We start from the raw sequence: 21,167 nt of genomic DNA on the forward strand, positions 1-21,167 counted from the left end.
AGCGGGATTAAATATATATTTATTTTGGCTTGTATGGTTTCATGGCATTTTCATGGGAACCCATTTCTCGGACCCAGGTTTTCAAGGTTGGCATCTCGGTAATGGAAAAGGTTGAAAGATACAGAACACAGAGACAAAAGAGAAGGGCCAGCAGGAAAGAAAGGTAAATGAAAACGGTATTCAGTTAAACTTCTTCTTACAGATCACTCATTTAGAAGGTGAATGTTGCATAGAATGCTACTATAGATGCATTATTGTAGGTGAACTGTCATCATTAGAACTAATTTGGCAGTAACCTCTTAAATTATGCTCATCTTGAACAATATTGCGCCTGTATACATATATTAGAATGTCTAGAGTACGTAACAGCTTCTTTATTATCTTATGCACAATAAATCTCAACAGAATACTTTCAATCTTAACATAAATAATAAAAGCATAAGCCTAAAAATTCATTCTTGCACTAATGTGAACAGGTACAGCACCTCTATTTGTTTGAATACAAAATAGATTAATTTTGCATTTATAAACTTCTATAAAGATTGCTGAAAACATTACAGTAAACGGTCTAAAAAGGAGTCAAATTTCAGCATTTGCAATGTACCGAAAAAAAAAAGAAGCTAAAATGCTAAACAAAACAAACAAAAAAAAAGACATGAAAGACCTGTTCCTTTTACCAGACCACTGTTCCGTTTACCCGACATTTACCTTGCGCACAATAAGAGCGTCATGATTCAGACACTGCACTAAGTATTTGATAGCACGAAGAGGTAGAACATGATCATCTCTCAAGAGTAATGACAGAAAGCCAATGCCAATGTGTTCAAACTTCCATGGGCTGAAATAAAGACAATAACACAGATAAACGACAACACTCAGTCTTAGTGTAAGTGTATGTATATATATATATATATATATATATATATATAATTTTAATGTTGATTTGGTAATCAGATGCCATCTTTATTTTATTTTTTTATGATAACCAACAGAAGTGGAATTTCCACAAACTGTTTTAAGTATCACCCTTCCCAGTTATTTTCTCTCTTATGCTTAGAATTAAATGATGCCATGATTAATCAAAAAGGTGGATGCAAGGGTGATTACTTATTGATAAGTAGTTTAAGAATAAATGTGTCTGCTAAGTAAGGCCCTTTACAGTTTTTTACAGTGAGAATTAAGAATCAAGCTAAGTAAAGCATGCCTAGTAATAGGTCCTCAAACAATCTGTGCATTGCCTGTTGAATAAGCGAGTAGAATAATGGTTAGAAAACAAGTTACCTTTCTTAAATTCCAAAAATTAAGAACATGGATAAAAAAACAGTAAGGTAGATTTGTTATATGCTAATTAACTGGATATCACTTTTTGCAAGTTAGGCTGTGATTATAATTGGCGCGACGGTGCGTGCGATTTCATGCGCTGCAAGAACAAAGTGATAGGGGCCGGCCATAGTCCGCGTGATGCAGAGCGACTGTGTGGCAGATTTTTCAAGACAAATCATTTTGTTTTTTCGCTTGGTGGCTGCATTGCGGGCGCGTCAGGTGAGCGGTTCAGCCAATGATGGTGAACCAGCTTGGTAACGCATCTACCACGCCTCCCCAATCGCTGAAAGCTCAGTTCACCCATCTCTCGGGCGACGCCATGTGCTCCGTCGCGCGCGCCTACTATAATCTTAGCCTTGGGTAGCACTTTGTTTAAGATAAATATGGAGGAAATTGTGATATAACTTTTCTACTTAAATCATAGAAAATGTAATAAATTAGCAGCGACTTCTTTTCTTGTAAGCAACATAAGAAATGTATTTTTTTTCTTTAATGGACAGTACTTACAGATTACTCTGATGTACACAGTCTAACAAAGTGTTGAGCAAATGTTCATAACTCCTGCAAGAAGCAAAAAGAAAAGATTATTTTATTAACTTTTACTTCAGCCAAATTTACTTGTGGAGGTATAATGTAATGTTTTCTGTGTACTCTGGAAAAGAGATGAAACATGAAAAGAAATGTTACATCATAAAGAAAGATATTGTTACTATGCCATGATTCATATGCCTTTTAGACATATGACTGAAAGTTCATACACAGAATGACTGTACATGCGTGCTGTTCCCTCATTAGCAAAGACAGGGATCAGAATGAAGTTTAGAGGATCACTGCAGCGGACAACTGTTAAATATTAGATCACCATGCATATATCTGTCCAATTTTCTTCATCAACATAGAAAACAATCAAACAAATTAATATAGATTTGTATTCACCTCAGACTGCATTTTCTAAACTTTAATGTACTGCATGTTTAAAAAGGCCAATTTATTGGGGGCTTGTGGGGGTGCAGTAGGTAAGGCATCCCAACCTCCGAGCAACCCAAACTGTTCCTAAAGAAACTTCAGCAGTGTTCCTGTAATTTTTTTTATTTAATGGATACAATATCGGATCTTAAAATGAAAGAATACAAGTGCTCCACTCTGAATGAACTGGTGGACTACGTTACAATAAGCAGAGGCTGTTTGACAGGGCAGACTTATCTGGAAGTAGTTAGAATGGTTTCCTGCAGTATTTTTAGAACCCTCCCACCAGGCGACAGTAATAAGTTTGATCCCGAGGAAGATTAACCCACCCTTGAGGCATCTTGGCCACATTTAGAGCTTGTATATGAATTTTTCATACGATTTTTGGAAAGCCAAGAATTTAAACCCAGTATTGCCAAAAAGTACATAGATCAAAAATTTGTATTACAGCTTTTAGATCTATTCGACAGCGAAGACCCCCGTGAAAGGGACTATTTAAAAACAGTCTTACACCGAATATGGCAAGTTTCTTGGACTTTGGGCGTTTATCTGAAAACAGGTAAACAATATTTTTCTACGTTTGTTTATGAAACTGAACACTTTAACAGTGTGGCAGAATTGCTGGAAATATGAGGAAGTATTATCAATGGTTTAGCATTGCCCTTCAAAGCCGAGCATAAGCAGTTTCTTGTGAAGGTCCCGATTCCTTTGCATACGGTCAGGAGTTTCTCTCTCTTCCACGCACAGCTGGTGTCTTGCACAGTACAGTTTCTGGAAAAAGATCCTTCCCTCACATAACCAGTCATTAGGGGGCTGATGAAGTTCTGGCCAAAAACATGCAGTCAAAAAGAGGTCATGTTCCTCGGGGAACTGGAGGAAATCTTGGATGTGATCAAACCATCACAATTTGTTAAAATTCAGGAACCTTTCTTAAAATAGACTTCTAAGTGTGTCTCCAGCCCTCAGTTTCAGGTGGCTGAAAGGGCCTTGTACTATTGGAATAATGAATACATCATGAGCTTAATTGAGGAGAACTCGAATGTCATCCTTCCCATAATGTTTGCAAGCCTCTAAAGGATTTCTAAAGAACACTGGAATCCGGCTATCGAGGCTCTTGTCTACAACGTGTTGAAAGCATTAATGGAAATGAACAGCACCTTGTTCGATGAACTGACAGCCACTTACAAGTCAGATCGCCAGCGTCAGAAGAAAAAAAAAGAAAAGTATCGTGAAGAACTATGGAAAAAGCTAGAGGACCTGGAATTAAAGAGAGGTCTTAGAAGTGATGGAATTATCCCAACTTAAAGGAAACGGCAGCACCTTTATCCTGTGGAGTCACATTTATGTAGTAGAAGATGGAGCAACAGTTTTCTGTATTGTGCAACTTTACAGTAGATCTCACATTTGTTTCATTATTACAGCATTCTATGCTACTGTTTAAGTAAAGAAAAAACAAAACAATATATGGACTTTAATCCAAAGTTTGGACAGTAGCTTGTCTTCTCAGAACTTTGCAAACAATTATTGTTTTAAACTTTCTTTAAAGAGGCCAACTTATTGCCTCAAGTATACACTGTAAAATGGTGTTATAACATGCTGCGTTCTCGTGCGATGATGCATCACTAAAGAAGAAGCTACAGAAATGTGCAGTAATTTCCCCCCCTTTTATTCTACAAAAGGAGAAGTGTTTTGCATCTTACGTTTCGCCACACGAGGGTGCTCTAATGTAGTATATCCCTGATGCTTTTTTTCCCCCCTCTCCCCTTTTAAACAGTTGGGAACCAGGGGGTTAATGGAGTCAGACGTCCCTATTTTCAGCTGCAGGGACACGACTGTTCCCGAGATGCTTACTAGGTAGGTTACTAGGTTTAAATCTCCCACACAGAAAACAAAATGGGGCCAATGGAATCGGCAACATCCTCGGTTGTGGATTTCTATTAGATGCCATTTGAATCCCCTTTAAAAACCAGGAAGTAACACCAGTAACTTCACTAGTATCTCAGGAAAGCAGGGGTCCCAGGAGCTGAAAGTAGAGCAGTTCAGCACTGGAGAACCCCCTGGTTCCCATCGCTTTTTTTACCCACCATAACTTATTTAAGGTGTGGTTCAAACCTACCCCAGCTTCAAATTGCAAAGCCAGTATATCCAACCTCACACTGATGATACTCAAAAGGTGGAAACCCAGGCTCTGCTGAAAAGCGGTGTAATACGGGAGGCATAAGCTAATAGGGGTCCAAGTTAAAATGGATTTGAAGCAAAAAGTGATACTGTGTGCTCATTTGCATGTAATTTCCCAGAATCCCTGGCAGCAGTGAAAACACAGTATGCTATGAGATAATGGCGAAAACCAGGGTAGCAGACCTGGGACATGTATATGTGCTCACAAGTGATATTTTTATTTGCTGTGCACTGTACGGTGGAGGGTTTTGTCACTTTTTCACCCACCATAATTTATCTAAGGCCCGGGCCATGGTGCCTTCTTCCCGCGCGGAGGCTTTGGAAAAGCGAGTGCTTTCCCTGACCATGGTCGACGTGCCGTGGGGGGCGTCACGGAGCAGGTTCGCCGTCATTGGGCGAGCCGCTCACGTGACCTGTGTGTCGCGCCAAGAAATCAGTTTCAACTGATTTCTTGCGCAACTCGCGCCCCCTCTTGCATGCGCCTGCACGGTCTATGGGCGCGATCAATGCGTTAAGGCAATCTGATCGCGCCCTGTGCTGACACCTCTGCACGGTCTCCCACACCATGGACTCAGCCTAAGCTTTGGTTGTAGCCTTTAAAACAAATGTAAGTTAGTTAAGATAAATTGCTCCCTAAAATGAGTTTGAATAGAAGCAGAAATGAACGTTATAACTTACTGTAGGGATTCTGCATTCTTCTCTTCTTGACGCTTAATTGCTAAAAGTATTTCATCGGAATGAGGCAGCAGTGAATTTGCAGGTGGGCATTTTGATCGCTGTATTAGAACTGCAATCTGTATGCATTTCTCTGGGACCTTCAGAAAAGTAAAAATACATGCAATTATGAGGTCCCAAGTTTCTAACATATAAAATAAGAGATATTGCAAATATGATGTACTAAAAAGAGATCTAAAAGTGTTGTGTGACCAGTAAGAAGTTGTTCAAATTAAACGGTTTCCAAGTTTCTACAGTTTTACACGATAAAAGATTGATGTATGTTTTGCCAGAAAAACAAAAAGGTTGAGATCCTACATTTTGGCTAGTAAAATAAAATTTATACAAGCTGCATAAAATGTAACAATTTAGAAAGACACATTTCAGCGATTGTTTACCATTTGCTTTCACGGCTTGTTCTCAGCAAAGTTGTAATAAGAATGCAGGACATTTGCAACCTGCCCTTATGTGTATATGAAGGTTTGCATTTGGTAATATATATACTGTATTGCCAAGGGGTTTTTAACACTTTTTTATGCACCATAACTAATTTAATGTGTGGTTGAAAACTATCGAGACTAAACATTGCAAACCCAGTATAACCATCCTCATACTGATACCCAAAATAGCCGTTTGTGAATAAGTTTACTGGTTATGCATGTCTTTAACCCAGGCTGTGCTGAAAAGCTGTGTAATACAGCAAGCATAAGTTTAAATTGAAATGGATTAAGTATTGGGAAAGGTGACAGAGTGCTCATTTGTATGTCAGTACCCAGAATCCTTGGCTGCAGTGGAAGCATTGTACTGTATGCCAAGAGAATGGTGAAAGACCAGATTGCAGACCTGTTTGAGACATGTGAATGTGCTCACAAGTGATATTCTTATTTGCTGCAATATACAGCTGCAGCGGCAGTTATTCAAACAAATCATGGCGCCGATTTCGTGTGCGCTGCTGTACTCCACGCAACATGAACGCGGCCAATAGCCCCAGGCACCCGCGCTTATCGCGATTGCTTTGTTGAATTTTGCTGTTTCTTTGGGTGCAATGAAATGAATGAATTGTAATGTGTACAGTACTGTGCTACTGTACTTCTGTGTCAATTTAAGGTGTTTAAAAAAAACAGAACTCTAAAATGCCATTTCTTGCACTCGCCGCACTCACGTCTTAAGGCGTTAAGGTTGGAAGACATTCCTGCGCCATGACATGGGTATTCCGATGTACACAACGCGTGAAGTGTTTGAATAACGGCCGCTGCAGCTGTACACACAAAAAGCTGTAACCAGTCCAAGTGTGCCCATCAATCAAATATACTACAGTGTGTGCACAACTTATAACAAAATACAGTACATTTTATACAACGTATACATTGACAAAAGTTGTCTTACTGAAAAGTCCAACCCAATTGTTTCATACTGTCGATGGATCTTTTCTGCCAGGTCATCAAAAAGGCGGACGATGGATGGTTTTTCAAGAGACATTGCTTTGCTGAGTCCTGAAGAGACAATCGCTGGCCATGTCTGCACAATGCAGTCCCAGTCATGAAGGTTTGCTAAACACACACCACCATGGTTTCCAAGCAGACAATACAAGGCACCCTACAGACACAACAAAGCAAAAGTGTACCATTTTAACATACAATTGTATAGTATTTTGCCATGAAAGCACAACATTTGAAACATTATTTACATAGACCAATCATGCTCAATGCAAAAAGCAAAGTACCTGTATGCATATTAAAGGTTATATTTACTAAACAGTATGTTGCATTAAGAAACCTTTTGGCACTGTAAGGCACCTTACATAGGATTCATATCAGTGGGCTGTAAGGGGTCTTCCAGCACTGTAAGGCATCTTGTGGCAGAAGTCCGCCTGGTAAACATGGAGCTACGCACCAAGCATTGTAAACTTTCTGCGCATGGAAAACCCAATTTCAATCGCACCTTTGTGCACCTATGTACTAACCTGAAATTGCTCACTCTGTGCCTACAGTATAAAACTTTTTTTTTTCACAGGCGCACAGTAAACAAATTCTCTGCCAAGTCTAATTTGACATAAGCCCTAAAAAAAAAAAAACTTTTGTGTTTGCGCAGAATGAAGTTGCTATGTATCAACTCAAAAATGTATTTAATTGCACACTGATGTTTTTTTAATATATATATATATATATAGTTTAACACTGTGGCAATTATAAATATTATACTAATCATTAACACTATCATTTAAAACAAAAACACATTAATTCTGTTTAAAATTTAAAATCAACAAGACATTCAACATGAAGGGATGCAGCAAAAATAGTTTCAAACAAATTATGCACTATATGTATGAAGTCTTCATCCATACGACACACATTTTATGAAGGTTTGTATTACTTTTTGGCACTGAAATTCTGACAAATTGTATTTTTATATAGATACTCTTAGTGCATAGGCCGTATATTTATGGGGATGATCATATTTTGCCCATTACAGTTTATCCCCCCCTTATAGCAAATCTATTTTCCATCCTTAAGACATGAAATACTAAAACTAGGCTGTTTCAACGCCCCACCAAATACTGTACATGTCTCCACACTTTGTCTCTATCCATAGATTGCATTTTAAAACATTTACAGCAAAATTTTATTTGCATTTACAAAGCTCTTAATTCACAATATATCTATTTTATCGATATCTATATTTGTGACTTTGCATTGTAATAAACGTACAACTTTGATTTTCAAAATAAATACACAGCAATGTAAAAGAGCCCCTACTTTGAACTGCTGCCGAGTGACGTCGCTCCGATCAGGCCGCAAGAATTCAAGAACAAGAGGAATTATATCCCGGCAACAGAAATTGTAGGTTCCCAGAGCAGCGAAGAATACTTGCTGAGCTTTGCTCCTGACCTGCGCAACACAATCATTATGTTAGAAACATCCCATACTCACTGCAATTAAGCAAACAGAAACAGGCTTTACTGTTACAATAAATAAAATATTACAGCATTTTTCAGAACCCAGGTGGAAAATTAGTTACCGAAAGTGATTTACTGTATAACATTTGGCAAATATGTAAAACATGGTAATTCAGGCACTGGAGACAAAAAAATATGATTTTTTAATCTTAAAAATCGATCTGAGTTTCAGATCTATAGTTTACTTACTTTTTAGCAAAGTGGGCAAGTAATTCGATACATATTCTGTCCGTGTAGGAGTAGTTTGAGACGGAACGAAAGGTACAATTGACTTACCTGGCCATATGAACTTGTTGACAAGCGCAGAAGATCCCTCAGCATGTCTTTATGTACTTTTTTGTATTCACAGCCTTCAACAGTCAGTGTTCTTAACTACAATAAATATGTCCAACAATTATAATTCAGAAAATTATAATTATAACACTTAGTTGACAGTCAGAGGAAATCCATACAGACAAACACACATGGCATAGCATCACTTTTACAATTCTTTAATTTTTATTCAGCTGTACTCTGGAGATAGTCGTCTGTAAATCCATAAGCTGACAACCACTTCCCATAGAGGTAAGAAATATGTGAATAAAAACATAATTCAAAATAAAATTTGAGGACAAATCGAACGAGTTACATGTTAAAATGTCTACATATCCAATCGAAACGTTGCAAGATCTCCACTTTTAATAAGAGTACAGTTGAATTCGGTTGTAACTATTACTGTATAAAAACTCAAAAAGGTCTTTTAAAAAGAATTGTACGTTATGGACATGTCGTGTGTCATTGTCTTTATCATACATCATACTTATGCATTCTATGCTGCATATGAAATAACACTGTAGTCCTATTTACTCCTGGTCATGAACAGCTTTATAAACCATAATGTTTCATTTACAAACAATGATGTATTCTGTGTTTAGATTGATCTTATCAAGATTCGCTGGACTGTATTTTACAGTATGAACATGATTTTACAGAGCACTGGTTTTCAACCTTTTAAGACCTGTGGAACCCTCCACCAATACATGGTGACACTGTGGAACCCTTTCGAAACGTATTGCGTCTTTATGGAAACCAGACTTGTATCCTATGCATGTAAAAGTAACACTGCTTTGGCAGTGTATATATTTTCAAAATGAAAAAGTATGAAAAGTATGACATTTATTAAGCTTATGTGCATATTGAATGACAGAATATGATTAAATAAAATGATTGGGTCTTGAATAAAATATCTGCCATTACCAAATCTGTTCTCACAGAGCCCAGCTAACCTCGTTGTACGCAGGGTTTCCAGGGAACACTGGTTGAAAACTGCCGCTGTACTGTTGTTAAGTAGCAACCTAACCACCTATTTCCAGTTCTGTGTTCCTGGATCTTAGGAAATATTGGTGTTAGGAGAGCAACGTTTAAAATTCCCAACAACAACTATATTTAGTAGGAAACTCAAATTTAAGTTGCATTGCCATTTCCGTACTTCCATACTCCCTAAATATTAACATGCTTAATGCTTCCAACAAAAAGTACAGCTTCAACTTTTTAACAGACACCCAATGATAATATTGTACTTATGGAAAAGTTACAATCTCACACTTACTCCTGTTTGCTGTTTCTGTGGGTTAGGGGCAGCGGTAACCAGCCATGCGCAAAAAATGTAAGCCGCTGCATTGTTCGGCAGATTTTGGCAAATGTAGTTATTTTTTTTGTAGGACGAAGGTGTGGGAAGTGGTGTGTGGCGCTACTCAGTATCATTGTACAATGCATCATAGTTATTTTCCATTAGGTGGGTGGTTTAAAACTTCCTTCTAGAAATGCCCCACACATGCTCCATGAAGTTGACATGTAGCCTATTTGTCGATGGCGTGGAAAAATATATATGTAAAAAAAACAACAATGGAGAGTAACCTTGAGAAGCAAAGTTTTAAAAACAGACATGGGTGGCCTTAATAAAGCAAGCCATTTATTAAAATCAGCAGCCCACTCAGAAGCATATCGGAGTTTAAAAAAATGCTGCTTTAACTACATGTATTAGCACAAAACAACTTATTCAGCAGGGGAACAAGTTCTTGGTTAACAATGCGTTTGCCATGTACCTCATGCTGCAGCATGACCCTGTCAATCAAGAGGGCTCGAATGTGCTGTTTCTTGCCTTGAAGCTGAAAGAACAGATAAGAATACACTAAATTCAGGCATTAGGTGACAATTCATTAAACAGTATTGCAATCAAAATTGCTATAAATTAAACACTGTAGTGGTATTCTTATACATAATTTATACAATGGCCAGCCATTAGACTCGCACACACTTCATGAATATAGAAAAACAAAAACGGGTACAATATTGCCTGAATACCATACAAGTATTATAAATAAGAAAGAGGAGACAAGCTCTCCATGTCGGCAAGTGAAGTTTATTACTTGACGTACTGTATCAGCCACCAACTGAGCCTTTTTCAAGAACCTCCACACAGTAGTGAAACCAAGCCATATAAACCCTCACACTGCTCAAAAAAAGTAATTGTCTTAGTCTTTTTATCTATTGGAATCCAGTGCCATCTTACTCCAACGATGGTCAATTGTGTTTGCGATTTGTCTGGCCCACTGAAATTGTAACTTCTTCACCCATGTGATATCACAGATTTATACGCTTTTAAACCCATTCATTCATTCTTATTCCTGTCTCTTTGGGCAATAGTCAACATACTGTATATCTCTACATACTTCTTTGAGATGTCTGGAGCTTCTGAATTATCTTTTCATTTAGGGTCCAAGTTTCACATCTACTGTATACACGAATATAGGTACAACACACGGGTCGAAAACTTTCCTCGTGACGCACAGTGAAACGGTCCCTTGAAAGATTGTTTTTTTCTTCCAATCTTCATCTGCCTATTGATTTCATTCAAAAGGTTCACATACATTGTTACTTGCTGGCCAATGTAGATACAGCCTTCAAATTCTTCTAGTTCTATTCCATTTATTTCAATCTTTGCGGAGGTGATTCAGCTGCAAATAGTAGGTGACTCAAATATTGTCTGTTGATCAGGATTCCCTTTTCTTCTCAATCAAATGTCGAACACTTCAAGTGTTGCTGTGAAAAGCTTTGGGGATAAATCTTTGTGCCGCACTCCCTTGCTTGTAACTTCATGTAAATCTAATGGTTGATGTGGACTTCTCTGGACTGTTCTTTATAATATCAATGTATGCTTATTCAACACGTCTTCCTAATGCATCTAGGACCGCTGAGGTGCAGACAAAATCAAATGCTTTTTGATAATGTACGAATCCTAAAAATGATGGCGTGTGCGTATAGCTACATCTACATATATATCTACATGCACACTCACATCCACAAACAAATGAACTCAATTTGTTTAACTCTCCAACTAAATATTTCAAAGAGAAATTACGTGCGTGTGTGTATATATATACAGCTCAACCCCCTTATAACACTGTGCTTAGGGTCCAAAGAATCACATCGCGTTATAAGCGGATCGCGTTAGAAATAATGTACAATTGTATGCGTTGTACAATAAAGTATTTAAGATACCAATAATCGTGTTGTAAAGTATCCATAAATACGAAAATTGAGAGCCACACTTGCATCGCGTTATAAGTGGATTCGCGTTGTAACGGATCGCGTTATAACGGGGTTGAGCTGTATATACATATACATATATACACACACAATCAAATTTTTCTTTTAGGAACTGCTATTTATTCAAGGTATTTTCTTATTATATGGAAGAAACTAATTTGCTGGAATATTATACGTATTACTAACCCGATTCTCCATTGACTTTTTGACCAGCGTAAAACTCTTCCATCTGGAATCGAACTCATGCTTGTGAGACCCTTGGAATTGCAGAAGGTCACTAATAATCTGCAAACCAACAATATGTTCATTACATAAAAGGGCAAATTCAATGGAAATTAAATTAAATATGTTTTAAATTACATGTATACCTTTATTATTAGAAACAAGGACTTGGTATCATCTTCTGAGTTGTCAAGAATATAGTCTATTGTTGGAGGAAAAAAAATAGACATTAACAAACAGTCTACAGTGCAGCATTTATTTTGATTAAAGTGAAGTCTGTTAGTTTCAGAAATGTTCATCTTAAAATAGTAACTTACGTAAGAGTTTCCTGAGTATTTTTGCAATTAATTCTCTGTAGTTTTCTTTAGAGTAATCTAGAAAAATAAAGGAAAGCATGGTTTCTATGTTCCTCCTGTACACTTGTCACAGTATTAACTCCTCCAGGACTGCATGCCTGCATTGTGGAGTAATACATGGGATAGAGGGCATTTGCGAATCGGACAGAATAATAAAAAACAAACAAAAAAAAACCAGGTACACTGATGCATACATAAGCGATGTGCCATGATAAAATGTTACTTGGTTCCATAGTAGAGGTTGAAAAAAAGACATGTGCATCAAGTTCAACCGATGTTAAATGTGGACGACAGATACAGCTCAACCCCGTTATAGCGCGATCCGCTATAACGCGGTTTGAGCGTGGACCCCGAATATTTTTGCACACACACAGCACACTACACACACTCACAGCACACTACACACACTCACAGCACACTACACACACTCACAGCCCACCCCCTACCCTTGGTGTCGGCTGCTGGCGGGGATCGGTGCGGGGCTGGCGGGAGGGCTGGCGGGAGGGGTGGCGGGAGGGGGCATCGGGGCTGGAAGGGGGGGATCGGAGCGGGGCTGGCGGGGGGAAGTGAGGCTGCTGGGGGAAGTGCGAGGGAAGTTACGGTGGCTGCTGGGGGACATGTAGGGCGGCCACCTCTTCCTCCCTCCCCCCGACCGGGCGCGCGGCGGCCATTTAAAAAAAAAATTAGCACGGCCCCAGTTATAGCGTGGTCAGATCGGGTGGCCCCCGAGGACTGCGCTATAGCGGGGTTGAGCTGTACTTATCCTATATTTGTATTTACAGTATTTTGATCCAGAGGAAACTAAACAAAAAAAACCCCAGTGAAATATTATCCAATGCGGTGTCACAAGGGGAAAAATTCATTCCTTCCTGACTCCAATAATGTTGCACTTCAAGTCGAATGAGAATGTACTTACCAAAGTCAATACCAGTAAAGAGTTTTGTTTCCGATAAAGACACCATGCTTGTAACCCTAACATATAGGAAAGAAACAAAAATAGGTTTTCACTTTATAATTGTGTATATTATTTTATTACACAACTGCTAAACAGGCTAACACGAAAACAGCATACATAGGAGGGAGAATGGCTATACATAGGAGGGAGAATGGCTATACATAGGAATGGAGAATGGCTATACATAGGAGGGAGAATGGCTATACATAGGAGGGAGAATGGCTATACATAGGAGGGAGAATGGCTATACATAGGAGGGAGAATGGCATCACTATACCCCAGTATAAAATTAGGGAAATAAATGTCGCCTGCTGCAAAGGAAAGCGCTTTTAACAGTAAAGACAGAGAACATCTAAAAGTTACTGCTATTGAGATGCTCATCACAGATTGAGCGACCACATTTAAGAAAATAACTTCTCAGGCACTTGCCAGTACCCACTATCAGAGGTTCCCAGCTCCAATCCTCAAGGAACAAACTGTGCAGGTTTTAAGGATATCCATTCATTAGCACAGGAGGCCCAATCATTTTGACTAAACTATATGTGCTCAAGCAGGGGTATCCTTAAAACCTGAAGTGTTAGTCGTCCTCGAGTACTGCAGTCGGGAACCTCTGTACTAGAGCATTGGTGGTCAATAGGCAGCCCCCAACTGCTGCCCTGTTTCACATTGGAAAGGGAGCTGGAACATTGCTGTCTCTGTTTGGAGCTTCTCCCCGCTCTCACCAATCAGATGTTCAATGACACAGCTTCTCAAATACTGTTCCTCACCTTTCCTGTGCTAATCCCTTAATGGTTTGGTGATTAGTTCCCAGTGTAAGGAGAGGAGCTAGGCCCTATTAATCAGCACGCCGGCAATAAGCAGCTGACTGAAGAGGCGGTGAGGAGCTCCCACCTGCTGCCTGTGCACCCCCATGTCACCCACTCTCCCTCATTCCCCATATCACCCCACCTTCTCTCACATCCACTCTCGCATCAATGCCCAATATTATCCTTGTTGTGGGACACTTCCCAGGTGGCAACTAACATTAATTGGAAACGATTCTATTAGTTGTTATGTTAGAGAAAACTTCCAAATATATGTCGTACATAACAAAAACATTGCACATAGCACCACACACCTAGATCATTGATTGTACTTACAAATGAGTTACCCTCTCTCCTTGCAGAGAAGGGAGAAGATTCCCTGAGCCAATGAGACAGCTATGCACGATAGTGAGACACTGCTGGACATCATCCCTTGAATACAAATAGAAACACATATTTCAATCTTTTGCAGAATAGGTGAATGATCACTTGCAACACTTTTAGTCGAGGTAACACACCTTGCCATCTCAAGTTCTCCATTTCCATAACGCTCTAGTTTAAGAAGTTCGGGCTGTAGAAAATTATCCAGCAGGTAGTATGCAAAGGTGATCTCCTCTGATGAAGGAACATGCCACTTAATATTCAGGTTCCACAAATCCCCTGGCTTACCCCAGTCCTGTACAAGGAAATTAACATCTTTACCACTGACGCTAACGCAATAGCTTAACATTACAACTTAAAAATAACTCGACGAAAGATTTTGCCTTTTTACACCAACCCAATAATGCAAATGATTGGCAAAACAAGACCAATGTTGCGCTAACAGTTGACAAAAAACAAAAAAGTATTTTGAGTTATGTCAAAGCATAGAACATGGCTTCTTATGTACAGACAAATGTTTACTTATATATTTTATACTAAATCACAGTAGGCAACAAAAATAAAAGTGAATAACCGCCAAGTTAAACTGTACACTTACTATATACAGCTAAGACGTTACACACCCAGTTACATAACAGTATGAAATAATATTGTTGAATATGTCTATGGAAATGGTACCACGTAGAACATTTCAAAGACTATTTAACTGGGAATATGAAGGGGGCCTTAAACCCAGTGAAAACGAATACAGGTTTTTCCCCGCTAAGGATGTAAAGTATTACTTCCAACCTCTCACTACACAAAATTGAACAAACATTTTCAAAATCTACAAATGGTGGCTAAATCTAGTGCCTACTGCCATGATCTTTTAATCCACTGTAATAACCAGCTGGTGGGTCTTTCTGTGCATCAGAGGATTATTATTTTCAGTGTTAGAGAGTATTGGAGGCCAACGTGCAGCTGTGATGGTATCTCTTGACTTTTCGGAGAGTCCCAATACAGAGTTTCAGGACAACAATTTCTAGGCCAAATAAACCTTAGCTGCTTGAAAGCACACATACATACAGTACTTACAATTGTTTTGTATTACATGTTCATATTCAAGGGACAATGCAATTTCAAGAGAATAATAGTCACTGTTAAACAATTAATTGAAAGTGCAACTTTAAAAACCATTTCAGTCTTTATATTTGAATATAGGTCTCGAGCAACAGCATTTCCAAACTAAGAATGAATGTACAATTCGAATATAAAACCGTTTTCATTATTCCATTAAAAAACTTGCCTTTATGGGGAAATATTCAGAGAGGGGCTTTTCAAATCCACCTGGAACACTACAGTATTCTGTTGGGTAGATGAGTGTTGTAGATCGAAGCAAATGATGCAGCAGGTTACACGACAGAGTGTAACCTTGCTTGCAAGTGAAGTGCAGGGTTTTCTGGAGAATCTTTACAAGCTGTTCTTTGTAGGGAAGTAATTTCTTCCCATCCACTCTTGTTATCTAGTAAAAAGGCATCGGAAAAACTATGAAAAAATGAACTACAGGTACACAGGAATATCTACAATTTACAATATTCAATGCACATGGGGCGGGGGGGGGGGGGGAAACCAAGAATACAACCAGAACTAACATACCATTCAAAAAGACCTTCACATTAAAAACATATTGGGCCATATTTACCAAGTGGTGATATTATACAAGACATTTTGGTGCATGAAGACATCTTACGGACCATGTGCCGTTAGGGGTCATAATAGCACAGCTGAATATATATTTCTACTTATAATTTTGGCCTATGTTTATAAAGTACTGAAAGTTACCTGAATCAGTCAGCGTAACAAAAGTCTAATACGCCATCTCAAGTAAGCTGGGAATTTATTTTACCTCAGACAAGAGCTGCAGGTTCCACAGTAGCTCTTTATCCAACTCTTCATCACGTAGGACATCGTCATCTGAAGAAAAGTAACAGAATGAAATAAATCTGTTGCTATAATTAAGAAAGCCATACCCTCAAACTCTTTAGGCCTCATTTTCAACATTGTTTGAAAATGCCAAATGTTAGTGAATACACTGTGTATCACAGTATAAGGATACATTTCACTTAACAAAAATGTTGGCACTAAATATACTTTTAAGATGATAATTGTTTTGCTTGACTTGGAATGATAATAAACGGCCAAGACATTGTGAAGATTAGGTGAGGGCAGAAAATGTTGCTTATAGCCAAATGACTGGTAAAAAGTTAGGTGCTCACATTTGTCATTTTAAGCACAGGTGCGGAAAAAAAACCCCCCTACATCCAATAACCATGATTTACAGATGAAAATCAATAGGATTTAAGCATAACAATGACATGAAACATGAACATGTTCATGTAAAAATGATTGCCCTCAAAAAGTCAAACTGAAACCAATACTATAGCAACCTTCCTTGACAGAATTTACTTAAATGAACTCTAAAAATTATCCTAAACAAAAAAGTCCACTCATGAATAAAAAAAAAAAAAAATGTAACTGAAACTATGGTATGCATTTGTTTTCAACAATGGTCACGAGTTTTTTTTTGACCCAATAGATCTGACTGTTGGTTAGCTTGAGGGTCTGACCCTAATGATTTCGGCTTCAGTATCTGGTGACAAATGTTCCAAGTATTTAACTTCACAAAACTATTCTCTGTAGTACATATAGGGGCATGTTAAGTAGTACTTGATAGGAATCTATTAACTGTACAATTTTTTACATTAAAATATGATTTTTTCAATGACGACCAAAAGTGTGATTTTGCAAAAAATAATAATCCGTCAAACATATGGACAACGCACCAAAGCCCGATTTAATGAATAGGGTAGAGAGATTGGTAAAGTAGCATAGAAATTCTACAAGTGTGTCTTCAACCAAATGCAAATTAGTGAGTAAAAGAATAATTTTTGCGAAATTATCCATTGCTATGTGTGCTATTTAAAACACTATAGCGCTAAGATCTAGTAAACACACAAATAATCAACTGGGATTATAAATAGCCCCCTAATATTGCACTCAATGTTGGTGACAGTGTAGGTACAGTGTCACACCGTGAGAGGCTTGAATATAGCCTAATCCCAAAACTAGAATAGCCGCCAAAGATCACATACTAAGAAAAATAATATCTAATAAAAACGACGAAACACGATAAAAATGCACAAAAGTGCATGGATAAAATCCCCAAATGTGTGGAGTCACGGAGCAAAAAACGTAAGTAGTTGCTGTTCAGAAGAACACCCAATAGAAAACCTGTGTGTAGCTGCAAAATAAAGTCCCATGCAGTCCTATATAACTATACACCAATTTGGCAAAGTAAATCAATGAATGAGGGACAGCGTAAATCAGGTATAGCAGTATCCACAATGTGTACACATATAACCTCTAAATCAGGCTCTTGCATCTAGTGCAAACGCTGCTGGTGACGCCACAAAAGTATGGAGCTGGCTGTGATACGTAGCAGTTTCCCGCGACTAAAGTGGCCCCATCAACAATCTGGAGCCGGCCGCATAGTATATGCACAAAGACCCGATCAAAAAGGTCTCGATATAGTAGCAGCTGGAGCCCCGTAAGTACTCTGGAGCTTGCCTAGGTGCGTAAAACATACAACCTGATCCGCAGTCTGTTATTTCTGCGTGTAGCAGCAATGGGAGCCCCGTAAATAGTTAGGAGCTTTGCCGTGTCTCCTTCCACAAACCGCGTGTACGTCAACGTGATGACGTCACGCGTACCCCGACGTACGTTTCACTCGTCACCCGCGCGCTTTCTCAAGGGGGAGGAGTATTAGATCATCGTATTGGTAGACCTTTTAAACCTCCCTGGAGGGGAGGGGCGGATGGCATATGTCAGTGAACCATTAAAGGGACATACTAGGGAACGAGTAAACCCTAACAAAACATGAATGACACTGTACCTACTCTGTCACCAACCTTGAGTGCAATATTAGGGGGCTATTTATAATCCCAGTTGATTATTTGTGTGTTTACAATTGTGCTCTCCCCCTTGCACCAGGTTGTTTAGTTTACAGATTCTATGTTTGTGTGTCTGGGGTTAGCGACGTGTTTTCTCTGTGTATATTAGCGCTAAGATCTATCCAGTTCACATGTATTTTCCACCTAGTTCAGTGTGGCGAACTGGTCGATTCAGCTCTGAATATGTTGTTCATCACATAGAAAACCTGAAACTTGCCCATATGCAAGCCAGCAGGATTTGCAAAAAAAAATGACACACACATACATTGAACAATGTATTAACCACCTTAGCAACTGCAGTGGTCATAAAGCCATTCAAAATGCATACCCCCGGCAACCAATATCACAAAGATGCCTGCACGCTCCCAAACTACCCTACTAACCAATCTCTTCTTTACAAAGAGGCTAGAATAGGCATTGGCATGTCAATGAGGAGTTAGTGTAGTTAGGAAGACAGGGCTATTAACCATTTCGTAACCATAGCAGTAAGTAAGACATGCTTTGTGAATGTCTTTATGACCACTGTGGTTACAAAAAAGTGGTTAGACCAGGGGTGGCCAATGTCAGTCCTCAAGGGCCACCAACAGGTCAGGTTTTAAGGATATCCATGCTTCAGCACAAATATACAGATCTTGACTGAGCAATCTGTTCTGAAGCAGGGATATCCTGAAAACCTGCCCTGTTGGTGGCCCTTGAGGACTGGAGTTGGCCACTCCTGGGCTAGATAAACCTCTTATCGATTCTGCCTGGTATTGTACAGTATATACTGTTCAATATAGAAGGCAGAAGCCTCAGCCACATTAGCCAAAGGGGAAGGGGGGGAATTAAAACCACTTTTCCTCACAATTTTTTCCCCTTAGATGACTTTGATATGCAAATGAGCTTTATTTCCCTGAAACCATAAAAAGTTCATTATTGCAGATGGAAAGATTGATTCAGATTGTTCAGGGGACGAGCAAAGAACTGTTTTGCAACACTAAATCTGCTTTTTCCTGAGTTTATGGAGTAAGGGCTAAACTTTAGAATGCTGTCAGGTCCTACAAATATATTGCATTATATCTATACATCTGCTGGCACTGAAGGGGTTAAAAAAAAATGAAACATGAACAACACATGAGCAGGTTAGTGCAAAATCAGGGAAGGAATGTCAATTTGAATTGAGCAGAAATAGTTTGAAAACAGAATAGAAACTTTAATTAATCATGCCCAAAATATTGTCTTGTTTTTAGCCAAGAACTTTATTCCTTTATGCATAACAATGAGAGCAGTGATTTCAGGGTTCACGTAGATCATTGTAATGTGTATAGATAGACATGTCCCATGAATGTCACAGAATAATCAAATCATTACAATGGAGATTCAAAAACAGAAAATAGAAACCTTTTGAACTTACTAATGGTGAGATGAGTTATAACATTGCAGCAATGAGGCAGAAAGAGCTTCAAAGATTCCAGAGGGCAACACTGAAAATATTGTTTTCATAAAAAATACAATTAAACACACAGCATTTTAATACATAGGTAAACAAACAGAACAAAGTCTCAAATAACAGTGCATCCGGATCTCAGGTGGAGTAGAAGCAATATATAGCTTTAGAAGCTCTGATCCTGCTGGAAGTAGGATAATGATGGCGCCTGTGAGAATATGTATACTGTCACAATAATGTGTTATACCTCATAAATTGGGTAGTGTAAGTAATGACAGTCCTCTTTGGCAGGTAGAAAAATCAGACAGTATATGAACAGCTCCCGCTCTCTCCTCTGTCTAAATATATAAACACTCCCTAAAGCCTAGTACACAGCCTGTCTACAGAGATGTGACAATAGAAATTGTATCAACGTAACTCACAGTTGCGGTGCCGACCCGGATCCAATGCGTGCCTCACATTGAAGTTCCGTATAGGATTCCATGGATAGTAACACACAACGAGCAGGAAAAACAAACAAAAGTGGGGACTGTGATGCAAAAATAGGTTAAAATAATGTATTGAAAAAGTGCACACGTGGGGCAGGTAACAACCACTCTAGGTAATAACCACACTAAGGCGCTTTGTCAAAGAGTGTGTGGTTACCTGCCCCATACCATGTGTGCACTTTTCCAATAAATTATTTTAACCTATTTTTGCATCATAGCCCCCACTTTTGTTTGTTTTTCCTGCTCGCTGTGCTCCGTTGTTACTACCCATGGAAGCATTTTAATACATAAATGTGATCAGCAGAACAACTCTGAGTCGAACATGTACAGGTACTTATTTACAAAACTTAAAGGGCATTGAACACGATCTTATAACCCCATGCAGTGTTGGTGCATCACAAAGGCTTTGTAATAAACTGCAACAAAAAAAAGCCTGGGTTCAAAAATATTGTTGAGGAGGAGGGTGGGTGGGTTAAAAAAAATAAAAAGTAATTCATATTTTTTGTCATGTGTAAAACCATTGTATTAAGTATATATCAAATTGAAGCCTGGAGAGGTTTTTGAATCGCTCTTTAGTCCATATTCAATATTTGAAGAAGCAAGTTAGCAATACAGAAACTTCTATTTGGATGAATGGAAGCGGATGCTTGTTTAAATGTGTGTTATCCTGCTGATCACCACAGTTTGTGTGACTTGGTCATTTTAAAGTAGCAATCTTCTGCTGGCCATAACCCAAGACATTCCTTTAAACACACTGCTTCCATTAAGTTTCATCTCCCTCTATCACAGACTGATTCGCTTTTACTTCCAGCTTAATTTCTT

General features: G+C 38.7%; 1 protein-coding gene and 1 pseudogene across 2 annotated transcripts in view; one reads left to right on the forward strand and one right to left on the reverse strand.

The window, feature by feature from the left end:
* Positions 1-21,167, reverse strand: part of PSME4 (proteasome activator subunit 4) — a 119,004-nt gene that overhangs the window by 30,580 nt on the left and 67,257 nt on the right. For both annotated transcript variants that reach the window (XM_075595935.1, XM_075595936.1), the window contains 16 exons: positions 19,825-19,894; positions 16,328-16,395; positions 15,728-15,943; positions 14,580-14,737; positions 14,398-14,493; positions 13,220-13,275; positions 12,265-12,321; positions 12,094-12,149; positions 11,912-12,010; positions 10,222-10,284; positions 8,414-8,509; positions 7,938-8,069; positions 6,568-6,777; positions 5,146-5,282; positions 1,831-1,884; positions 709-838 (listed from right to left, as the gene is read on the reverse strand). In XM_075595935.1, coding sequence (XP_075452050.1) covers positions 709-838; positions 1,831-1,884; positions 5,146-5,282; positions 6,568-6,777; positions 7,938-8,069; positions 8,414-8,509; positions 10,222-10,284; positions 11,912-12,010; positions 12,094-12,149; positions 12,265-12,321; positions 13,220-13,275; positions 14,398-14,493; positions 14,580-14,737; positions 15,728-15,943; positions 16,328-16,395; positions 19,825-19,894 — 1,698 coding nt within the window. The remainder of the gene's footprint in view (positions 1-708; positions 839-1,830; positions 1,885-5,145; positions 5,283-6,567; positions 6,778-7,937; positions 8,070-8,413; positions 8,510-10,221; positions 10,285-11,911; positions 12,011-12,093; positions 12,150-12,264; positions 12,322-13,219; positions 13,276-14,397; positions 14,494-14,579; positions 14,738-15,727; positions 15,944-16,327; positions 16,396-19,824; positions 19,895-21,167) is intronic.
* On the forward strand, positions 2,404-3,777 carry LOC142492823 (serine/threonine-protein phosphatase 2A 56 kDa regulatory subunit epsilon isoform-like; annotated as a pseudogene).

Source organism: Ascaphus truei, chromosome 4 (genome assembly GCF_040206685.1).
Source record: "Ascaphus truei isolate aAscTru1 chromosome 4, aAscTru1.hap1, whole genome shotgun sequence".
NCBI classification, from domain to species: Eukaryota; Metazoa; Chordata; class Amphibia; order Anura; family Ascaphidae; genus Ascaphus; species Ascaphus truei.